The sequence below is a fragment of the Hakea prostrata genome, chromosome 3 (genome assembly GCF_041222555.1).
Source record: "Hakea prostrata isolate BN-2017 chromosome 3, UWA_Hpros_2, whole genome shotgun sequence".
Taxonomy (NCBI): Eukaryota; Viridiplantae; Streptophyta; class Magnoliopsida; order Proteales; family Proteaceae; genus Hakea; species Hakea prostrata.
Genome location: NC_142602.1, coordinates 27,172,653 through 27,195,340, shown reverse-complemented (window position 1 = coordinate 27,195,340; position 22,688 = coordinate 27,172,653). Strand labels below are relative to the sequence as shown.

General features: G+C 39.7%; 1 protein-coding gene across 2 annotated transcripts; it reads right to left on the bottom strand.

The window, feature by feature from the left end:
• Window positions 1–322: 322 nt before the first annotated feature.
• On the bottom strand, window positions 323–17,431 carry LOC149021940 (P-loop NTPase domain-containing protein LPA1 homolog 2-like). 2 transcript variants are annotated; one of them, XM_089150148.1, is made up of 9 exons: window positions 17,347–17,420; window positions 16,718–16,883; window positions 15,783–16,117; window positions 10,357–10,438; window positions 9,503–9,928; window positions 2,311–3,048; window positions 1,951–2,061; window positions 1,309–1,729; window positions 323–981 (listed from the first exon to the last, which is right to left on the bottom strand). In XM_089150148.1, exons 1-8 carry the CDS (start codon window positions 17,388–17,390, stop codon window positions 1,328–1,330), a joined length of 2,304 nt encoding a protein of 767 aa, XP_089006274.1. In that variant the 5' UTR covers window positions 17,391–17,420; the 3' UTR covers window positions 323–981; window positions 1,309–1,327. The 2 variants fall into 2 exon arrangements, with proteins under 2 accessions (XP_089006274.1, XP_089006275.1); XM_089150149.1 differs by lacking the exon at window positions 323–981 and having other exon boundaries at window positions 1,066–1,729; window positions 17,273–17,431.
• Window positions 17,432–22,688: the final 5,257 nt, after the last annotated feature.

Below are 22,688 nucleotides of genomic sequence, written 5' to 3'. Positions count from 1 at the left end.
TTTCCACTTCATTATAAATAAAGAGCTTGGAATCACACTAATCCATTCAAACCATTCTACCACAATCGACTTTCTCAATGGATTTTAAAATTGCCCAAGTATTGGGAGACGTTGCAATGTACATCTATTTACATTCTCTGAACGAATTTGACCAATTATTAGAATGATATTTGAGTTTGACATAGTTTTGCTCTTACCCTTTAGGTGGATTTCCTTTGAGTGGCAAGTGTCCTGTTTTGAGTGTTAGTTTATATTACCTCCTACTTCTCTAATCTTTCTAATGTCATATTTATCCAAGTGGAGACAAATCTTTTGTGGTGTTGTGTCTCTCTTATATAAGAGCAAGAGGTGTTTTTCTCTGTAGTGTTGATTTTAGAAATCTTGTTTTTTTGACTTGTCAGTGTAAACAAATTGGTGAATATATAACTTTTGGATCCCTAACCACTGCATTTCATAGTACACAAATTAGTGACGAAAGAATTGATTAATCATGCCACGTGTTATGATGTGAAAACGCATGGTTAACACAGATTGTACAAATCTACCCACAGTACTTCACAACCCTAACAAGCCTTCATGCATCTTTAAGGACATGCTGATGTGTTTTTCTACCGGAAGACTGTGCTATATCTTTTTTCCGTTAGAGAGTTGTTCCTGCTACATGCTTCACAGATAAAAAGAAATCCGTTTCTCCATTAGAGGTAATAGGCCCGTGGCCTGACCAATGCCCGTAGCTGGAAGATTGTCTTAAGCAATTTATAAGGATTCTAGTCTCCTTCCCTGTTCCCTCCCAGGATCCTTATCAAAGTAACCATGTCACTATTCCACCCTTTCTCACCATTTTTAGCCCACCTTAAGCATCAACAGTTCACAGGTGAGGGGAACAGTTCTCAAGGTAAAACAAGCTCGTGGTCATTATTTAAGTAGCCAACACCACCACCCTTTGCAGAGTTTCAGATACGTATTCCATAAAATCTGACCCTGCAATCGAAACCAGGTAAGTTAATTTCAGAACTTTGTTAATAACAGGAGTGAGAGAAAATGAGAGAGAGAGAGAGAGAGAGAGAGGAGTCATCATCAAGTCAAATCACCTCTAGATTAAGAGATTTCTCTCAACCTTTGACAAGAAAAACACAATTTAGTCAAAACAGAAGGAACATTTAATTCCACACATGGACCAGAAATATTTATACATTAGTGGGTATGGAAAAGAGAAAACCTATTGGACCTCCTTTGTGCTTCAACAGCTTCACTTTTTTCTTTTTACCTTCTAATATAATTGATACAAGAAGTGCCTTCAACAAGTACCTCAGCAGAAGAAAGTTTGCTATCTCTGAGGTGCTCCAGAAAGAATGGGTCCATTGAGAAATGACCCACGCTTCCCCAATGCCGGAATGCTGAGAGAGCGCTTCCTCATCCTCCTCGCGTTGTCCCCTGCAGGGGACAACCTATTCTGATCCTTCTCCGTCAGGAGTGCCGAGTATAAACACAGTGGCTCAGAAACAGGCTCACTGCTTGTTTTTAAAAAGAGATCCAAATTCTCTTGGTACTTGACCCCTTTCAGGTTTTCAACATTGTTAGTATTAGGAACACTGGACAATGGCACTCGCTTTCTATTGGATTTTTCATCATCATCTGAACAATACCCATTCTCTTGCCCATCTTGCATGGCTAGATCATCATATTCTTCATCAGACTTCGTTGATTCCTCATCGACTGAGCCCTCCATCTGTAATAACAACTACCAAGTTAAAAAAGAATACAACAAGAATCGTACTGAAAATCATCATTTAACTCACTTCGGATCATAAGGATGTTAAATCACATCCTTCCCTTCCCCCTAAATATCCAACCCCACGGTAGAAAACAGAAAAGGTGAACGTGGCATTCTTTTGAAAAACCATGTACAAGGTAGTGCAGACCAATCCCTTTTAGAGCTCTTATTCATACCTCTTCATGGATCCGTTTTTCACCTGCATCACTAAGATCTTCGTCACTGTCCAACTCAGGAGGGTCATCAGCTTCTTCATCAGAGCCAGAAACCGACTGTTCCTCCTTAAGCTGCAAGCACAACAAGAACAACCGAAAAGCATCAAATTATCTGTTGGGCCATATAAACTAGTTGTTTGTTCCACCTTATATTACCAACTATCAAGGAAAAATAATGGAAAGGACAGTGACGCAATCAAAATTGCTAGCTTTGTCAGTGCAATGATTGATTCATGTTCAATGGAATTATAATCACACTATTTGTGTATGAATCATTCTTCAAGACCACTCTGCCTGATTCAAATATAAGAAACTACATACCTCCTTGGCAGGTCCATCAGACATCCTTGGAGAGCTGCAGCAGGATGAGTAATGTCTGCTCCCAGTTTCAGTTCCATCAGCCCTCGACTCATCAATACTTCCAGCTTGACTTGTCCCACCTCTCTCACTGGGCCATGCGCTAATCCCATAGTAACCAAATTGAAGGTTAACTGGTTCTGCCTTGCCAATCTGCAAGGGACCATACAGACTCCCCATGTCTTTCTCACATCCATTGTATGAGATGGAGTTTCCATTATTACCAGTAGAGCCAACAGGCCAAGCCTTAGCCACAGAACCATCTGTATTGAGAAGAGCCATTAGATGTCTAGAAGATCCTTGTCTCTGGATCAGCTGGAACATTCCCTTAGAGCTCAATGAATTGGCAGCATTTTGTTTCCGGTACTCTTCATCAATCACTGACACTGTGTTTGTGTTTTGGTCATACAGCTGCTCCCCGGCCTCACGTCTATGAAGGCAGCTGAATACTGTGGCATGTATGGCTGCAACACTCCTATCAACGTTTGTGTTATTTATTTTCGGTACCAGATGCTTATCAGCACGATTACACAGATAGTCTTGAATTGTTCTTATGTTGCGAATATATTTCACATATTTGTTTTTTGCAGGGTCCAGGGTCATGTATTTTGCACGAACAGCAAACCGTTCCAAATGTTTCTCCTCATTGGCAATGTAAATCATGAATGGTATGATTGAAGGATGTTTCTTCATTAGTCCCATCTGTAAAGCAAAACAAAAGGAAGCTTGAATATTTTTTTTTGGATGAATAAATAATCAATTAAAAGACGAGAACTAATACAAAGGATGATCCAAAGGACGAGGATCAAGGGGGAGAATGGATTTGGGAGTTGAGGCCCCAGGCAACAACAATAAGTATGTTCCTTGGGGAGTCAACAACCGGGGGGGAGGGAAAAGCAGAAATTTTAGAGGACACCTCAAAATAAATAGCATTCCAAATAGCATCTATGGATCGGGATTTAGAAGTCCAGCGCCGAAGATTTCGCTCCCACCACAAATGGTGGACTGAAGCACCAAAGACAAGCCTGCCTATTCGGTCACAGATAGAGGTACCTAAAAAGTTACTCAAAACCCAAGACCAGTCCCTCATAAACCCAAATGAGCGATGAGAGCTGGGCCAAATGAAGTTAAGGGCTTTTCTCCAAAGTGCACTAGAGAAAGGGCAAGAAAAGAACAAATGCTCGATGTCCTCGGTGTCATTCCAGCAAAGAATGCAATTTAGGTTCACAGGGATGTGGCGGGAAGCAAGGAAAGACTGGGTTGGTAAGGCTGTGTTTAGGGCTCTCCAAAGGGTAAGAGAATGACGAGGGATATGGCCCTTGAACCAAACCAAAGGGGGCCATAAGGGGGGAGGGGAGGGGGAACGAAACAGGTTCCAAGCAGAATGAGTGGTGAATATTTTGGAAGTAGTGGGGATCCAAATAACTCTATCATGGGGAAGGGAAAAGATAGGGGGGAGAGAGTTCCAAACTTACGTGAGACTATGGTGAGGAGGATGGACCCAGGAACCACTAGAGATAAAATGCGAGAGGCAAGTAGATTTGGGAATGCGAGTCTCGTAGACAGTGCGGGGAGTAAAATGATTGAGAAGAATACCCATCGGATGCCAAGGATCTAGCCAGAAAGAAGTAAAAGAACCATAGGAGATCTGGATGGTGATGGCAGGGAGAGCATGGGGTCTGAGGAGAAGCAGTTTCCTCTAGGTCCAGGAAGGATTAGGAGGGATAGGGGCAGTCCAGAAAGAGTCAGATTTAAGAAGGTAATATTAAACCCATTTAACCCAGATAGAGTCATGGTTAGTGACAATTTTCCAAATGAGTTTTAGAAAAGCAGCGGAATTGACTTCTTGGATTCTGCGGATTCCAAGACCCCTTCAAATTTGGGCCGACAAATGTTGGCCCAACTAATGGGGCGAAGGAATCGCACAGATTCCTAGGCTTTCCAAAGAAAAGCACAGAAGAGAGATTCCATTGCAGACGAGATGGCCTTAGGGATCGGGAAAATGCCACACCAATAGAGGTAGGAAGATTGGAGCACAGATCGAATGAGCTCAACCCTACCAGCGAACGAGAGTAGTCGGCTTTTCCAGAGTTGGAGGCATTTAAGGATATGATCCAACATGGGCAAACAATGGTGGCGGGAGAGCCTACCCGGGATAAGAGGGAGACCAAGGTAAACCACAGGGAAGGAGTCAGACCTAAACCCCGAAAGATTAAGGAGATTTGAATGCAGAGGCTCAGACACACCTCAAAGGAAGAGGGAAGATTTATCAAGGTTGAACTTAAGGCCGGAGATAGACTCAAAGAAGGAGAGGGCGGAGATGATGGAAGAGATAGAACTATGGTCAGCTTTAGCGAAGATCATGAGATCATCTGCAAAAGCAAGATGGGTGAGATTGATAGCTTTACATTTCGGGATGGGAGAAATCAGGAGCTGATCAGTCTTGGCTTGGAGAATACAAGAGAGCACCTCTAGAGCCAGAGAGAAAAGGAAGGGAGAAAGGGGACAACCTTGGCGAATACCAACCCGAGAGGGAAAGAAGCCCGCTGGCGAGCCATTGGTTAGAACAGAGAAGAAAGGAGTAGAGATGCAAACCTCGATCCAATGGATGAAGGAAGGAGGGAAACCCATAGCGGAAAGAACATCACTGATAAAGTCCCAGCGGATAAAGTCAAATGCTTTGTGGAGATCAACTTTGAGGAGGGCTGCAGGGGAGTGAGAGGATCTTTCAAAACCCCTGACAACCTCGGCACAAAGGAGAATATTATCCGTAATGCTACGACCTAAGATAAAAGCAGATTGGTTGGGACTAACTAGGATTGGCATAACCTTCTTGAGCCTATTCGCTAGGATTTTGGAGATGAATTTGTAGAGAAGATTGCAAAGGGAGATGGGGCGAAAATCAGAGACAGAAGATGCTCCAGCTTTTTTGGGGATAAGACAGAGGAATGTTTGGTTGATGGAAGAGAGCTGAGAGGGATTGAGAAAGAAACTACGGACAGCTCGAATAAGGTCACCCTCAATGAGATCCCAAGCACAAGAGAAGAACCCCATACTGAAACCATCGGGGCCCGAGGCACGGTTTGATTTGTGGGAACGGATGGCCAGAGTAATCTCATCATGGGAAGGAATTGAGAAAAGAGAGGGAAGAGAGCGGGTCAACGAATTTATTGATGAGACCAGGGGGAAAGGAGGGCGATGCGGGAGGGAAGAAGGAGAGAGAAGATTAGAAAAATAAGACACAACCTCGGTTTTGATTCCCTAGGGGTCAAAGATCCAAGTACCATTACTAGAAAGAAGGGCAGGAATGGAGTTGTGAATATTGCGGGCTTTAAGAGAGCAATGGAAGAAAGCAATATTAGAGTCTCCAAGCTGGAGCCAATTAATTCTGGTTTTTTGCCGGAGGAAACTTTCTTCAAGGGAAACAAGAGACGATAAATCAGAAGAGAGATCCCTCTCATTCTCCGCGAGCAGAGGATTGAGGGGGTCACTTTGGAGAAGGGTTTGGGCACTTAGGAGATTTGAACGACAATTAGAAACCCTAGAGGAAATATCTCCGAAAGTAGAGGAGTTCCAACGACGGAGAGCTTCCTTAGTGTTCCTAAGGCGCCGGGCAAAAGCGATTAGGGGAAGAGAGTGACAATGGACAGGCTTCTCCCAGGCTTCCTTAACAGTGGGGAGGAAGGATTGGTTGGAGGTCCACATATCAAAGAATTTGAAACGCTTAGGACCGAACGAGGAGGGGAGAAGGCAGACAAGGCAGGGAGAGTGATTAGAAAGGCAAGCTGGAGAGAAAGAGGCATGGGAGTCCGGGAAGGAAGAGAGCCAGTGATGATTAACAAGAAAGCGATCAAGTTTAGAGGCAATTCTATCTACACCGATACGCCGGTTATACCAAGAGAGAGAGTGGCCCGACCAACGAAGATTAGTGAGACTAGAGTCATCAATACAAGAATTGAAATCATCGACCGTAACCGGATTAGGGGGACGACCACCCACCCTCTCATGGGAGAATCGAACAATGTTAAAATCACCCCAATACCCCAGGGAAGGTTCCCAAAGGAGGAGGACAAGGAACGAATGGAGTCCCATAGAGGAGCGCGGTCAGCCGCCCGATTAAACCCATAGACTATGGTGAGGAAAAAGGAGGAGATAGCATTGGAAGGAGAGATGGATAGATGCATGAATTGGGGAGAAGAATCAATGAGGGCAATAGAAAGGGAGGTGGGATCCCAAAGAATCCAAATTCGCCCATTGGAGCAATGGGAGTAATTAGAAAGGAAAGACCAAGACGGGGCCAAATATTGGGCAATCCGATGGAAATTATCAGCTTGGACATGAGTCTCAAGGATGGCACAAAAAGAGGCTTTGGAGTCCAAAAGAATTTTTTGATTTCCCTCTGCTTAGCTACAGCATTAAGACCGCGAACATTCCACACAATAAACTCAGACATAATAAAAGAGGGGGGGGGAGTTAACAACTAAAATTGGGGTCAAGGGAGGCTAATTGGTGGGGTGAGCACGGAGAATTAGTCTCACGCAAGGTGGAATCCCAAGGGGAAGGTGTTTCAAAAATATTTGGGTCAATGGAGGAAGCTGAATTTGGGTTGAAGGCTCAATTGATGGGGAGAGGTTCTAGAAAGAGGAAGATGAGTTTTCAAGATGAGAGGTTGCAAGAGAGGGGTTCGGTTGGACCAAAGGACATAAAACATCAAATGGATTTGCATCTTTATAATTAGAAAGCGCCGAGGACATCATGGGCTCAATGATATTTGGGGAAATGGGCATATTAATAGCATTTAGAGAACGGATGGGCCGAGACCCACTAGACATAAAAGGCCCAAGAGAAGAGGAAAATGGTTTCACGATGGGCCTTGGCCCAAGTGAGGGAGGCGGTAGACTAAGGGATAAAGGACGATGGCGATGGGAGTGGTTGTACATGGTGGGTCCCAGCTGAAGGTGTGAGGGAGTCGGTAAAAGAGGAAGGGAGGTAGCATAATGGGGAAGATTTGTATTTATTAGGAGAGGGTTTGGGAGATTGCAGGGGACTCTTGGCGATACTTTTGGGTTTTCAACAGTCGGCCTAGCATCATTTGGGAAAGGCAGGGGCAAAAAGTCTATTGGGAGAGAATCAAATACCTCTACAGACCTTACAGGGGCTCTGGCAGCATCAGCGACATTGTCAGTAGGAACAGGAAACCCAGGAACAGAAGCTTCTTCATCCACAGAGTAACTGGCAGGAATTGCAGACTTTCTCGAAAGGTCGACGTCAATAGGGTTGACGGAATCAGAGTCAAGATTCTGGAGATCTGGAATAGCAGCAGCTTTATTCTTCCTTCTTCTTCTACGGTACGATTTGGTTACCGGAGAGGAATTTCCGGCAACACACAGCGGGCAATCAGCAGCAACAGAAATAGTTGATGTGTTTGCAGCAGTTGTAATAGGAATTGTATTTGCAGCAAACGATGGAACAGAGATTATCTCTAAAGCGTCAATAGTCTTCATCTTTAAGAGAGCTTCAGCATATAATCTAGGGTCGGCCGAGAGCATAGAACTTGTATGATCACTTGAAGCAGCAGCAGTGACAGGGGCAGGGGCTATTTGATTAGCTTGATGGAGAGCAGCAAATGAACAACCAAATGATTCATAACCAAACAACGAGCAAAGGTCACAACGAAAGGGAATCCAGTCGTAAGCAATGACCTGATTGTACTTGAGGCCAAGATCATCAGCAATAGTTACACTAGAGGGCAAATCTTTTGAGGCAGAGAATTCAACACAGAGTCTCGCATAGGACAGGCGATTCATATTCAAAGTTTTTGCATCAGTACGAAGAGGCTTTCCAAGGGCAGATCCGATTCTACTCAGACAATCGGAGTTCCAAAATTCCAGCGGGAAACCAGGTAAGTTGATCCACAGGGGAAGGGAGCTGAAGTCGACCCTGCAGAGGGGAAGTGAAGGGGTCCAAGGTTTTAGGAATATAGGGGATTTTCCCACAAACCAGGGAGACCCTTCAAGGGCACGAGAGCAGCAGTCAAGGGAGGCAAATTTGAACAGGAAAACACCAGAGTCAATAAGATGAATATCCAGATGACCATGAGCTTTCCATTGTTTGGTAAGGGAAGTTTTAAGAATACCAAAGGAGGGTGGGGGACCAAGAAATTGACCAAGAACTACAGAGGTCCATCGCTGGATACCTACAGCAGTAGAGACAGAAGGGCAATGAGCTTAAGGTATGGGATCGTTTGAGATGGAAGGAATGAAAGTAAGGTCGAGGTCAGAATTTGTAGCCAAGTAAATTACAATTCAAAGTTTCAAATCTTACGGATCAGCTTAGCAGGCTATTGAATTGTGAGGTACATTTCCAGTAATACCCTCCCACTTCATTTATTTTGGTTAATTATGTTTAAACATATTCTCTATACTTTTTTTTAAACATATTCTTGACGTAATATTACACTGAAATATAAATTATATTCCTATTTCTACCAAAAATAATAATAATAATAAATTATATTCCTATCTTCCATCCATTAATCACACTTAATACTTCTGTAACTTTGAACTTAGTATCAAAATTATAAATAAAATAAAGAAAAGCTTGACAAAATACAGCCAGAATTTCAGTTAGATTAGATACAGTCAACCAAATCAGCCGACCAACATACCTCCCCCACCCCCAAAAAAAGAATTACTTATCCCTGTCATTGCCCTGCCCCCCTCCCTTTTGGGATGAATAAACTGATATGAAAAACCCAAGGAGAAAAAATAATGTACAACAGGAGGGGGAGAAAGGAGGGAAGAATGGGGGGGGGGGGGGGGAAATAAAACAATACGCCTGCTCCTTGGGGTATCCAAAATTTAGAGGGTGGGGAAACTGCTGCCTAAACCATTCATGTTATAAATACCAAAGATGAAAGCAAGGCCAGGCCTATAGGATTGCTACCTGCCTGAGCCCAACAGGCACAAATCAACTATTTGACCCAATGCTTTGCAAGGTCAAAAATCCCTAGTGCCATAACCGGGTTTGGAGGACTACTACTCAGATGACTCAGATGTCTAGTAAATGTTTTCAATGGTGGAATGTAATTTTTTATTGATCCACTTTCCTAGCCTGTCAATCACCTGTGTAATGTGTAGGTGTTGGATGTACTTACCACAAAATTGAGGCTTAAGTGTACACCCTCAACTACTACTGATTCTTTCCGCTCTTCCCATGCAGTAATTAGGCGATCAAGACTATCTATGACCATCTCGCTCTGGGCTTTAAATCCTTCTATAGCCATCTGTTTTGGACTAATCAGTTCAGCGGTACGTGAACTAGCATCTGTTGGTGTGGAATCTGGTTTTTTGTTTACAGATCCATCAGACCCCTCATCCTTGGGAAGAGAGTAGGAAACATGCGCTGATTTCTTAGCTCTTCTTTTGGCTTTTGCTTCTGCAACTGCCACTGGATCCAGAAACTCACCAGCATGATAAGTTGATGCCCAGAGTAGGGGGCTCTGTTTTTCATCCACAAAGCTCCTCATCATGTGTCGAATGGAGTCAGTAGAAATGACTGTTGTGATGCCCAATCTGCTACCCTGTGAGATAACATAACATATTGGGCTAAGGATCAAACAGGAATGCAAACCAAAGTTTTGTAAGGCGAATGCATGTGAGTAGTGCCATATCAAGGGAATGAATGGTTCAAGCAGGGTAATGTTGATTACACAAACAATGGATTGACACAACATTACAACATCCATAATGAACCTTCACCAGTGGTTGAAGTATCATTCAAGCATTTTGCCTTGTGTTCTCACTTTGGATGAGTTGAACAAGGAAAATTAAACACTAAGATTAGAATCTGCTTGGTGAAGTGCAATTTCTTCCAGAACCTTTTAAGCTTATACTTTATGCTCCCAACTTCAAGTATATTTACAAATTTGAACCATAATATAATGCATGATGTGAAACCTCTGTATTCTAATTGCCAGAACAAGTTTCTTTTAAGGGAAGGTGGAAATACCAGCAATGCAGACAAGGTAGACTTGCCACACCCACTTGTCCCGCATAGCAGCACAGTCACAGATTCCTTCCTTTCTCGGATTCTACAAAGACAAAAAGAGAACTCAAAGAGACTCAGAGAAAAGGATACAATCACAAAAAGCATGCCAGGAAATAAACAAATAAAATATTAGGAACCTATTAAGTGTTAATAGATGATACTTTGGGATCAAAGCAAAAACAAGGTCAAAACACCATAATTACCAAGACAAGAATTTGGATATTAACTACTAACTAGTACTTGTGATTTTCTTTTTTTCATTTGCTGCATTTGTTGAAAATTGCATATTTTCTATGCAGATGATGGAGGAGAAGCAATAGTTCTTTTCCTCACAAGTTTTGGCAGACATCCAAAATTCCAGATAACTCCTGAAATGCAGGGCCGGGCCAAGAAATGAACCATAAAAAGGTCCTAATGGGTTACATTCATAAGAAGAGGATGCCACAAGGTTCCTCTCCCTAAAGACAGTAGGATGACTTTGGGAGACAACGAAGTCGATTATATTTCCATGCCAATTTTATTTCTTAAAGCTCTCTTTCTTGGAACTTTCCGGAAGATGCCAAGAAGCTTTAAAGGCTGTGGAATTTCTCTCCTTAAGGTATAAAAGGAAGTTTCTATGGAACAGTTCTTATGGACCTCATTCTGGTGTATTTGGGAGGAGAGCAACAACAGGATCCAAAATAAGCATTGTCTAGTTTCTGGAGGTGGTTGAAAGAATTCAAAGTACGGTTGCTCACTGGGCTCATGTTCTTGTCGAAGGAAATCCCACAGCAGCCAATTATCTGATTGTGATCCAATTTTGTTCTTGATAATTGCTCAATGAGCTCAAGTGATGATACATTGATGGAGATCCCCACGAACTAATTATAGAGAGATTTCGCCTCAACTCTTCTTGTGTAGTCAGATTGGCTGGTAGCGCTGAGGGAGTTTCATGGACCCTACTGGAGAAAGATTCTAACTAGAGCTGTTTTAATAGCCTGTGAAACATGAATTGATCTCTTCTGTGAACAAGGGTTGATTTCCAGCTATCATGGGAGGGGATTCAGCATTGGATTTGGTAGATTGACAATTTTTAAATTGCTCCTTGGGTTATAAATACCTAACCAGAATGCCCACTTTGATTTTTATTTTTGTCAGCAGCCAGAAAGGCAAATGACGTGGCAGACAAATTGCCCAAGGGTGTGTAAGACCATGTATTTGGTTTGGGGGATTCTATTCCCTTGCTAGATGTACCCAGAATCTCATTGTTCCTAGCTGGGGTTCAGTTGGTGCTCTTGACACAGTTTGAAGGAGAAGACAGGACAGGTTTTTGCCAGAACCAGGCCCAAAATATAGGCCATGCTCTGGGTCTGGTTCTGGAGCCTAGTTCAACCCATCCCTTGTACCAGCTGTTATTGTCCACTGCAATCTCCACTTTGGGTCGTCTGAACAGCTGGCACAGTTGAGAGACGCTGCCAATATTATCTAGGATATTATATCTCACTTTCTATTTCATTAGTCAAAATTTTCTAGAATTTCTATCTAGTTCATAGCTAGAGTTTATTCTCATTGGCGTTCTATTTTGATGGATGGTTGTCTTTTTAGTTGACTCACACAATTTTAAGAATAGCTAATTCTGTATTGAAGATATTGAATTCTATTGCCCACGATTTTGGTTGACATAATTTAACGCTCTGAATGTGGTGAGCTGCAGTGAATCAGTGATGTCCATGGGTGGCGAAGCCATAGGAGCCTAGGAGGAATGATGGTGATGCCCAACAATGGGTCCATGTGATGATATGATACATACAGTCCTATTATTTTCCCTTTTCTTTCTTCATTTATATTCTTTCTTTTTCCATCAAAGCATTCCATCTTGGCATGCAATCACTTTGAAGTAATCCATTCACACAGTCCTATCCCTTTCCCTTTTTGTTCTCCATTTATATTCTTTCTTATTCCATTAAAGCATCTGTCCATCTTGGCATGCAATCACTTGGAACTTGGAAGTAATCCCACATGCTACCAGCGGCTTAAACCTCCTATTATTCTGTTACCAGTATGGTCATAATCCTCTCTTATCCCTTTCTGAACTGTCAGATTTGCTCTTAGTTATAGCACCCTGCAGTTTCCAGCAAAGGCTATATTCTTTCAGATATCTATCCCTGTTTTCTAGGAAAACAACCATTGGATGAGCCTCAGGTTCTTATTTTTGAGGGCTTATAACCTTACAGGACCTTCCTTCAACCTCTGTCCCATCTAAAATCTGGATATAGAATTACTCAAGTTTCCATATCACCTTTCATTTTGTCTCTTACTTTCTACTTCTGCTCTAATGCATTTTCTACAGACCAGTCCATTAGATCTGCCCCATCTTTGGAACATTTAACCTGTAGGAGCTTCACTCAATCTGACCTAGTTTCAAGCCACACATGAATGTTGATGCTAGGGATGTTTATATTCTGTTTTATTTACCCTAATGTTCTGGCACTATGATTCTTTCCTGTGGTTTTCTTGTCCTTTAGTATGTCCTACAGGATAGTATACTCTATCAGTCACTCTTGAATGTGACTTCATGCAGTTTTTTTTCTTTGTGGGGGGGGGGGGGGGGGTCCCAAATATAAGAAAAAACTTCTTTATGAAAGTCTGGAACTACTGATAGAATAGATTAGAATCCAATACTTATGAGCAGAAAACTTACCTCCTGATTACTAGTTCTACTACTGAGCCAAAAAAAAGTGAAACAAACATTTCTCAGGCAAGTCAAAACTTATTCCTATTAAAAACATCACCAAATGTTTTCTTCATGTTGGTACAATAGGATGCAACTTGTAAACAAAATTTAACAATTTTATATCCACCACAGGCAGACTGAGCTTTTCTCACACATCCAGTGAGTAGATGAAGAAAATCAGATAAAGGAGCAAATGGAAATCTACTCAGAAAAAGGAGCGTATAGAAAGACCTGAGGATGTCACCATCCATTTCTTCTTTCCCATATCTAGCACACTTAAAATCTTAGCTTTAAACCATAATTCACTTGCAAATGTACCAATGATTAGTGATCTAAAACATCTAATGCAATGATACTAGAACTAATTTCACTATTTCAGCACAAACACACCAAAAACATACCTTTCATATTAAAAAAAATTCAAAAATTTTCACAAGTGAACAAATTAGATACCAAACAGATCAGCCTTTGGGTTTTGCAAATACCGAAGTATCATAAAATTGGTAGATCTTATCAAGTAAAGCTATCAGTTACTATTGATCCAATCCACATGAGAAGAATTGGGAATCCTTGCCTATTATACTACAGCATGCTTAATTAGTCACTTCTTAACCAAAGCTTCCACTAGCAAACAAGCCAGAAATAGCAAGTCCTCACCTAAGTCCCACCCCGTTGCACATAACCTAGAAAACAAGAAGAACTCCGTAGGGTCCTATGATAGGGGAGAAAAATATCTAGTGAACACCTAGCACTTCAATACTAGAGTCTAGAGGCATATACACATTTGGAAATTTAAAAGCCAATACTCATAACTTCACCTCAAAGAAGTTATCCATAAATGAACTTTGGAGGGAAAAAAGAATCACCCAAATAGAAAGAATTTACTTGTGCGTTGCATCATCAAACACCAAAAAACTAGTGGTATTTCTTTTGAAATTAGTTGGGAAAGGGGGCTACAAGTAGAGAAAGATAATATAAAAGACAACGACGAGGGAGGCAGAGGCAAGCTATCTCAGAACATTACTCAATGAATCCTATAAAGGGCAAGACAAGTTATGGCCACACTAGATGAGAAAAAAAAATGATTTTGTTGCTAGATGACATACAAAGCAAACAAGTACCTCACTTTTATTGCAAACCATTAATAAAAATCCAATAGGATGCTTTATGCTACAGAAAAATGTGATATAATGTATTCTGGTTGCTGAAGGTGGGAAAGAAATATGCTATTAGATACACAGAGATAATCCAGAAATTTAAACATAAGTAATACCATAGAGTACTCAAGTTTCTTGTGTCAAAAGTATCTATTCTTCTAAATCTATCAGCACTTGCAAAAAATGACTAAAACTTTTCACCAAGAGTTCCAGAATCTAAACATAACATAACACTTGCCAATGCCCGCATGAGAATGACCATCAAGGAACTTCCAAAAAGGTCACAACAAGGAAGCACTTCAAAATTAAGGACTCAGCAAATCAAATTAAGAACTCACATGACCAATGAATAATGGACAGGCATTTAAAACTTTCAACAGTAAGAATTTTTATAACAAGTGTACATAGTTGTCAAGGTGTCCCCAAGGTATCCAATGTCTTGGTCGCCTAGCTGGTGTCACCGCAGTTTTTACCCCCATGGCCCCACCCCCTCCAACAGGACCCCTTGACACCTAGATGCCACAACAACCAAGCAAGGGTAGAAATGAAATTCATCATCATTTGAATTACCTTTGCATCTTATCATTCCTAGAGGTATTAAACACCAAATTCACCTGATATGGCCCACACCAAGCAAACCCATATAACCATATAAGTACCCAAAACTCATTAACATTTTTTTTCCAAAATTTGGATTCACATATAGATCAAACCAAATCAAAACCAGACTGAAAGAAACCTATAGGAACTGTCAACCCAACTGAAACTGAAGCTTCCTTGATTGGGTTATTTGTTCAACATACCACACTGGAACCGACTCGACCCGAACCGAACTGGCTAACACCAACCAATTAACATCCCTACCATTCCCTGATTTTTTTTTTTTTTTTTTTGGGGGGGGGGGGGGGTGAATTAACCTCTTAACAACGACGCAATTACAGATTATTTGTTCAGTGATGCAAACGGCAAGGACAATCATATGTAATACTTCACATTTACTATAAGCTACCTTTCATCCCAGAAAAGAAAAAAAAAAAAAACTATGAAATTTATGTAAGATCAGAAAGGAAGCTGGTTAACACTAGTGATCATTTGGGAGAGCCAGACAAAGAAATGGATAGCTGTTTGAAGGTATTCACGCAGACAAACCTCAAACAAGGTGAAACAAGTTTTAACTTAAGACAATGATCAGAAACTATTACAATGAGGGTGAATGGCAAAAAAGAGTACATAATTTTCATCAAGTATAAAACCTGGGATCAGAATTTACGTTTCAGATTTTCCCCTGTTCCACCCCCCCCCCCTCTTTTTCTCCTTTTTTGGCTGGGGGTGGGAGGGTGAGGGTGATGTTTTAAAACCAGTGATCACCTAAATAATTGTGAGTGACCTCTTTGTTTCTTCCTCTCAATTTGCTAATATAGCAAATAAAAACTACAACCTTCATAGTAAAGAAGATAGCACAAAAATACAAGTGAGCTGACATAGTAAACACATATTTACATGGTCACATCTTATACCTGCATGCCAGAGCCAAGTCAGCCCTCTGATTGGGACCAACATACTTGTATTCTGCAAGAACATCACAAACAACGTCCAAGAATGCCTTTCTCTTAACAACAACAGTGGTGCGCCTTTTGTATAACTCAAATGGTACACTTTCACTTGCCTCATCCTTTCCAGAAACCAAATGGTCACAAACCTCTGCTTTACCCAAGCAACCACAGGTGGAACAATTGTTTACTTTGTCGCAGCGTTCTTCCAAAGCATCCAATCCTGAATTTTGCACACCCACATGGGGCAATATATCAGATGAGAATTCATTTCTCATCACTTCAAAAACCCCTCGGCTGATCTGCGAAGCACCAAAAGAGACTTCATTAAAAAATTTCGCAATTTCTTTCTTCTCATGTTTAAAGCATTGTTAATATACAAGGTGGGCATGAACATAAAGTAGTTGTAAGGGCAATCAATTAAGAGCACGGCAAGTTATTGGCCTGCAAATAGTTACTATTACATAACAAGCCTTAAGAAATGATTATTATTAATGATTTCTGTTAGGAGCAGAGATTCTTCGGGTAACTCGACAAGGTAATGCAATAAAGTCGTGATTTTGACATCCTAGGCCATCTGCCGCAGCTGAAATCTCCAACCAAAGATTTGCATCTATATTTCCCAGGCCCCTGATAACCAGTCAGACTTGAACACGCGCTTTAGGCAAACATGTAAGGTTAATTAAAATCAAGATTCACACGGTTAGCAGAACAGGGATCTTTGGACGCAGAATGACCCTCTTAAGTCCCAACCAAGATCCGATCAACATTTAGAAGAATATCTCAATCAAATCAAATCAATTCAATTCATGAAAATAAATATAAATTTGATAACGAAGTGGAGCTAGTAAATCAAGGAAAACTAATAAGATAGATCCAATCAGTCTTTTTTTCTGTTGTACCTTATACGCATGGCGCGCTTTGCATCCCATGAGCTGCAGAGTGCTCTGCAATACCGATCGAGTGTATCGGAATGAATCATTCCTATCCCTCGTATCTCCGTCGTCCATAACTACTATATAAAACAATTTAGGCACTTCCGCCATCTCTTTCCAAAAATGGAAATGCCTGCAACACAAACCGGAAAAAGAAATATGAAACAGTTGTCCAACTTCATATTTTGCAGACGGAGAAACATAAAAGAACACCGAGAAAGAAAAAGAAGAAAAAGAGAAAATATGACTTCCATCATAGCTTTATTCAAAAAAGAATCATTAAAGCTTCAAAAAAGGTTGAGTTGTCCAGAAGCAAGAAAAAACGCGTAGATGAACGAATTTTCAGAAGAGAAAAAAAAATTACAGGAGAAACGCAGAAAAAATAAAAAAATGAAGAACAGCAAGTAGATTCAAACTTCAGAAACTGAAAATTTTCGTAAACTCAAACAATGTAGGTATGGAGAGCTCCATGCAGTCTCAGTATGAAATAGAAATGTATAAACGGAAACCGCCAGATCGTACCGGAAAAACTAAAAAAATGGAAATTTCAAGAGATGAAAACTGCGCAGGTTCGTATGAATCTAGGGTTTTCTAACATCTGCGATCCACCATTTCCAAAGCTCCAGCTCGATCCCGCCATATCTTGCCACACTGTTCATCACATAAAACTAGGCTCCACGAGTCGCTCCCTCGTTCTCGCGCCCTGTCTTTCTCCTTCTTATTTATATATTAATGAGTTAAAAGACGGTAGAGGCGTTACCCCGCTTTCCTTCACAACAGTAAATAAAATAAGGGGAAATATTTACTAGTTAATTAAAATTAATGACGAAAGTAGATTAATTAACTAATTAATTAATAATTAAAAGAGACGGTCTCTGCTGTCTGGAGTCTCTGGACCAATCTCCGTTTGTAGGACGAATAAGATTGCCACGAACCGAGGCATACTGGCCCGGTTCGGTTCATCAATATACAATATGTATTATGTAGTACAAAATAAAAAGTTAAAAACTTCCTCGGCGAAAACAAGGCTTAGTGTTCGGCACGATGCTAAATGTGTTATTGTTTTACATAGTGGTGGAAACTTTTTAAGTGGGTTTTTTTTTTTTTGTATCTGAGGTTTATTCGGGCCAGCTTGCGTACACCATGATTACATCTTTAAGGGTATGCTTATTGTCCGTAAGGGTCAAACCCATGACCTCTCCACTGAGAAGTATGGATCTTACCACTCTACCAACCCTACATTGACCTTAAATGAGGTTAGTAAAGTCAAAGTGGAATTGTCTTCAAACCTTCATCCTTAGTTCTTGTAAGTAATGAGATGAAAACCAAAAAAAAAAAAAAAAGTGCTTACGGAAATATGAAGAGGTTAAACTTACATAGTCTTATCTCCATTTATTTAGCCATAAAAAGAAACAATTTCTTGAATGAGAAGTATGCCAATCGAGGGAGTTGAGCGCCAGCAAAACATCCACACTCTTATCGCACTCTGGGCTTTTTGAGAATATTATAATACTGTTACCCACTCATCCCAACCCCAAAGCAATAGGATGTCACGTAGAGCTTACAGCAAACAATAACCGAATCCGCCCCCCCCCCCCCCACTTCACCCCCTAGCAAAGAACCACTACTCATCAGGTGGGAACCTCCACTTCCGGGTAGGATCAAACGTAATGTGAATGACTCCTCCATTTTCGAATCCAACACGATTAAAGATTGGTGGTGTAGCACGTGACTCTAATCACCATATGGTGTTTGCATTTGGACAAGGCACAGGTTGCCAGGACTTTCTTATTGCTGAAATACAAGCTATTCGATGCGGACTTAGTCTTGCCCTCGACTTCCAGATCTGCCATGTCCGAGTAGAAAGTGACAATCAATCGTTTGTTCTCTCTTTTACACTTACAACATCCTATAAAAGCTATAAAATCTCTCACTTACATATAGATATCCTTAGGCTCACAACATCCTTCACTAAATATTCATTCTCATACATCCCCCGTGAAACGAACTTTGCAACCTATGAACTCGCCAAATCAGCAGCCCTTTCTCAGGATTGGTTCGAGTACCACTACTCCACACCCCCCCCCCTTTTTATCTTGAGTTATACTCTTTGACTCTTTCATGTGTAAGATCCCATGTGGTTTTTAATTAAATAAATAAAGTCTTCATTTCCCACCAAAGGGGAAAAAATGAAGACTTCATTTATTTAATCGTGGGCTAAGATGAGACCATCACGAGCTGCTTCTGCTAGTCTAAGAGTTGAATGCAACATAATAGCTACATAATATCAAGGCCAATCACCCTTTAGGTCAAGTCTAATAATAAATTAAGGTTAGGTGTTCTATAGAACAAAAGTAGCTTCTGCCGTGTTGACTAAGGGGGTGCAAGTTTGATTTTAATAGCCTAGACTTGTCTTTGTATACCTTGACCCTACAAAATTCATTTAGTCTCAAAATTCTAGATCTAAGTTGGGGCTAACTCATGGTAGTCCTAAATAAGGTTAGAGTCAGGTCAGGGTTGATTGTTTGTTTAGGACCTACCACCGGTCTGGCTCGAAAAGTAATTAAGATGACCATATAAAATTATACAATATTTATCCTTTGATGATTAGAGTCAGGGTTTAGGCCAAAGTTCGGGTCAAGATCAAATTAGAACTAAGTATCCAACTTGAGTAGACTCGGCTTTGTAGGGTCAATGTATATATTAAGGGAATTCAGATCTTCTCTACCCAACCTGCTATTTCACCCATCTAACCACAATTGCATGAGATAGTGGGATCCACATTGATCTTTATGTATCATCTATTCATTCATATGAGTATAAGATTCATACGGTCATGTTTGATATGATAAATTTTATAAATATAAATTCCACAATTAAAAAAAAAAAAAAAACATGACTTCAACCCTAAAAAATTGGTTGCAAAAAAAAATTAAAAAAATTAGATAAGAAATGCAAACCAATGGTAGTTAGTTACCTTACTAACTATAGACGTTTTATTTACAATATAAAATTAAATAACAAAAAATACAGAAGAAATAAAGAAACAAAAAATATAGAATTAAATAAAAAAAAAGAGAGTAAAAGCAAAATAATAAATAAATTGAGAAAGAGAGAGAACCTAATTGTGAAAAAGATTTTTTCCCCAATTTTCTTTAATCTGTTTATAGTTAGATTGAATATTTAATAATATATTTTTTTCAAAAATTTATCTCAACCCAAATTTAGAAAAGGAGAATAAATAGAAAGAAAAGATGTGAGAGAGAAGAGAAGAGAGAATAAATAGGAATTGAGGAGTTAATTTCCATTAGAAATGACATTTTGAATATTTAATAATATATTGTTTTCAAAAGATTTTCTTTAACCATTTATAGAAAGAAAATAAATAGGAAGAAAAAATGTGAGAGAGAAGAGAACGGAGAACTACATAAGGATTGAGAGTTATTTTTTAATTAGAAATGACATTTATACTTATTATTTCACCTTTAAAATGTGTTTTCAATTTTTTGGGGAGGGGCCAAATAAAAAGAAAAAAAATCGAAAAGAAGAAAATTTATAGAAAAAAATAAAAAAATTATTAAAAAATTAAAAATCCAGATGCCATGGCCCCTGGCCCCTGGGTGGGTCCGCCCCTGTAAACGAAGAAGGGTACACCGGGTGGAGAAGACCTCCACGAATACCCAGAAGGCAAGACCGGGGTCTACTTTCTGTGGGACCCACGCGAATTAAAGTGCACGGGAGGGGGAGGTGGAGGACACGAGATCTGTACAGGACACAATTTTTCCTCTTTTTTTAGCAACACAGAAAACAACCATAACATGACTTTGAGTGCGACGGGAACCCATGGACGGCTGAGATTCCACCGTTAGTGGGACCCTCTACGTGCATTCACGCGGAGCAAAGTTGAACTCAGATATATTTTATTAGAAAATTAAAAAAATACTCAGTTTTTAAACAATGTGCGGGAGTTTTTTTCATCTTTTCTTTTTTCCCAAAGGAGGGAATGGAGTGAGGCGGTGAGCTTTTATTTCATTACGGCTTTAAAGTTTTACCTTTTTGTTCTGAATCGTCATGATAGGCAGTTCAAATTTAATTCAATACATTTAATGGTAAAAAAAATTTACATAGTCGTTCAACCATATTTATGCCTTCAAGGTTTTACTTAAAAAAAATTAGTTAAAATTAATTTTGCATTTACAAAACTAACCAAAATAACTATTTTTCATCTCTTTGAATATTTTTTATCCCTAACTAATCTAACGATATCGAAGGGAAAAATCACTACTTGGTCCAAAAAGCAAAAGTCACCATTTTTTCTTATCCTTTGAATATTTTTACCCTTATATCGGAATGGATAATTTTGAGGGATAAAATGTTCAAATAGACAAAAAAAAATCATTTATTTAGTTAGTTTTGCAAATGAAACTTAATTTTGTTTTTGTAAAAGAAAATCTAAAAGTAGATAATCACGTAATTTTTTCAATGAATTATATCCTTATTTGTATTTTTGGTAGAACATCCTTTATTTGTTTTACATGTTGGCTTAGTGTAATGGTTAATAGACCATTGAAGCAATTTTTCAGCAAAAATGGCTGGATAAAATTATATAGAAAAATTGTCCATTCTACTAGATTTTCTTTGTACAAAGGGGCTTTATTAAGCCGGAGGATGTGAATATTAATATGCCTCAGCGAGAGTCGAACCCACGATCTTTTCACTAAGAGATGTTGGTTTGAACTACTAGAACAACTCTGCGTTAGCGTATTCACATTTTTTTTTTATATAATACCAGTAATTTCTATATTTGAAAAATATAATACATACCTTGGTCATGATTTTTTTTAAGAGATTGAGTAAAAGATCACACAAACATATCTGGTAAAGTTCATACTTCCAACAATTAGATCGAACAAATAGGATCATATAATTATATTTTTGTTAGGGTTAGGGTTTAAACACGAGGTTGCTTAAAGCATTACACCCTAAGTATCTAGATTAGAATACCAGACCACTGCTTCCAACTAGTATTTATATAATAGATACTGAATTCTATTGGTAATTGGACTCTCCCACAAAGGTCCATTACACCGTTAGATCGTAACAAATGTGATGGCTCATATTAGAACATAAGTTGAGTATGACCCAAATACTTCAACAATAAGTGGGAGCAAGAAGAAGCGAACCCGGGGCCACGCTAAATTATTTTATAAAAAGAAAGACAAAGGGACAAGAAAAAGATAATTAGAAAGAAATTACAAATAACGAAATAAACAACATAAAAAAAACCAACCAACCCAAAAGTAAGCAACCAAAATTTAGGAGGAGAGAAACCAAAAAATAGGAGAGAAACAAGGAGTGTACCCCAGACATATCCAGCAACAAAAAAAGGAAGAAAAAAGAACAAAATAAAATCAAAAAAAGAAACAAAAGAGAAAAAACAAGAAAAATGAAAAACAATGGGAGAGATTTCAAATTCAGCCACGCATAGGGGGAAGAGGAAAAGGAAAAAAGAGGGGGAGAGGAGAGAGAAAAGGGAGAAGAGTTATTTTAATGAAATAATATTTGATTTTAACCTAAAAGATTTTTTCTTTCAAAATTCCCCCACGATAAACGGAAAAATAGGAAAGCGGAGGGGGGGAGAATAAAAGGATTGATGGATAGTTTTTTTATGGAAGCATTACCCACATACATTAAAAGCCAATGGGGGGAATAGGACTCCTGTGGGGAAAACCGGAAAATTAAAGGAATTAGGGAATATGGTTTTCGGGGGCATGGCCCCTCCGGCCCTTCTGGTCCGCCCCTGAAGTTGAGTATAACTTGAGTACCTAAACCTAAGTTGTGTATGACTCAAATACCTCAACAATTTTCACCTCTATTCCCATCCAATATTTATAAACGATGCCCCCCAAAAAAAGAAAATGATGGCTAGTACAAACCT

What these genes read in the sequence shown, in the direction of transcription:
- LOC149021940 (XM_089150148.1), bottom strand. Translation starts at nt 17,390, where the DNA reads ATGGCGGGATCGAGCTGGAGCTTTGGAAATGGTGGATCGCAGAT. An exon ending in CTACCTTGTCTGCATTGCTG is followed by an intron (nt 9,929 to 10,356) that starts GTATTTCCACCT and finishes GTTATCTCACAG; the next exon opens with GGTAGCAGATTGGGCATCAC. An exon ending in ACTTAAGCCTCAATTTTGTG is followed by an intron (nt 3,049 to 9,502) that starts GTAAGTACATCC and finishes TTTGCTTTACAG; the next exon opens with ATGGGACTAATGAAGAAACA.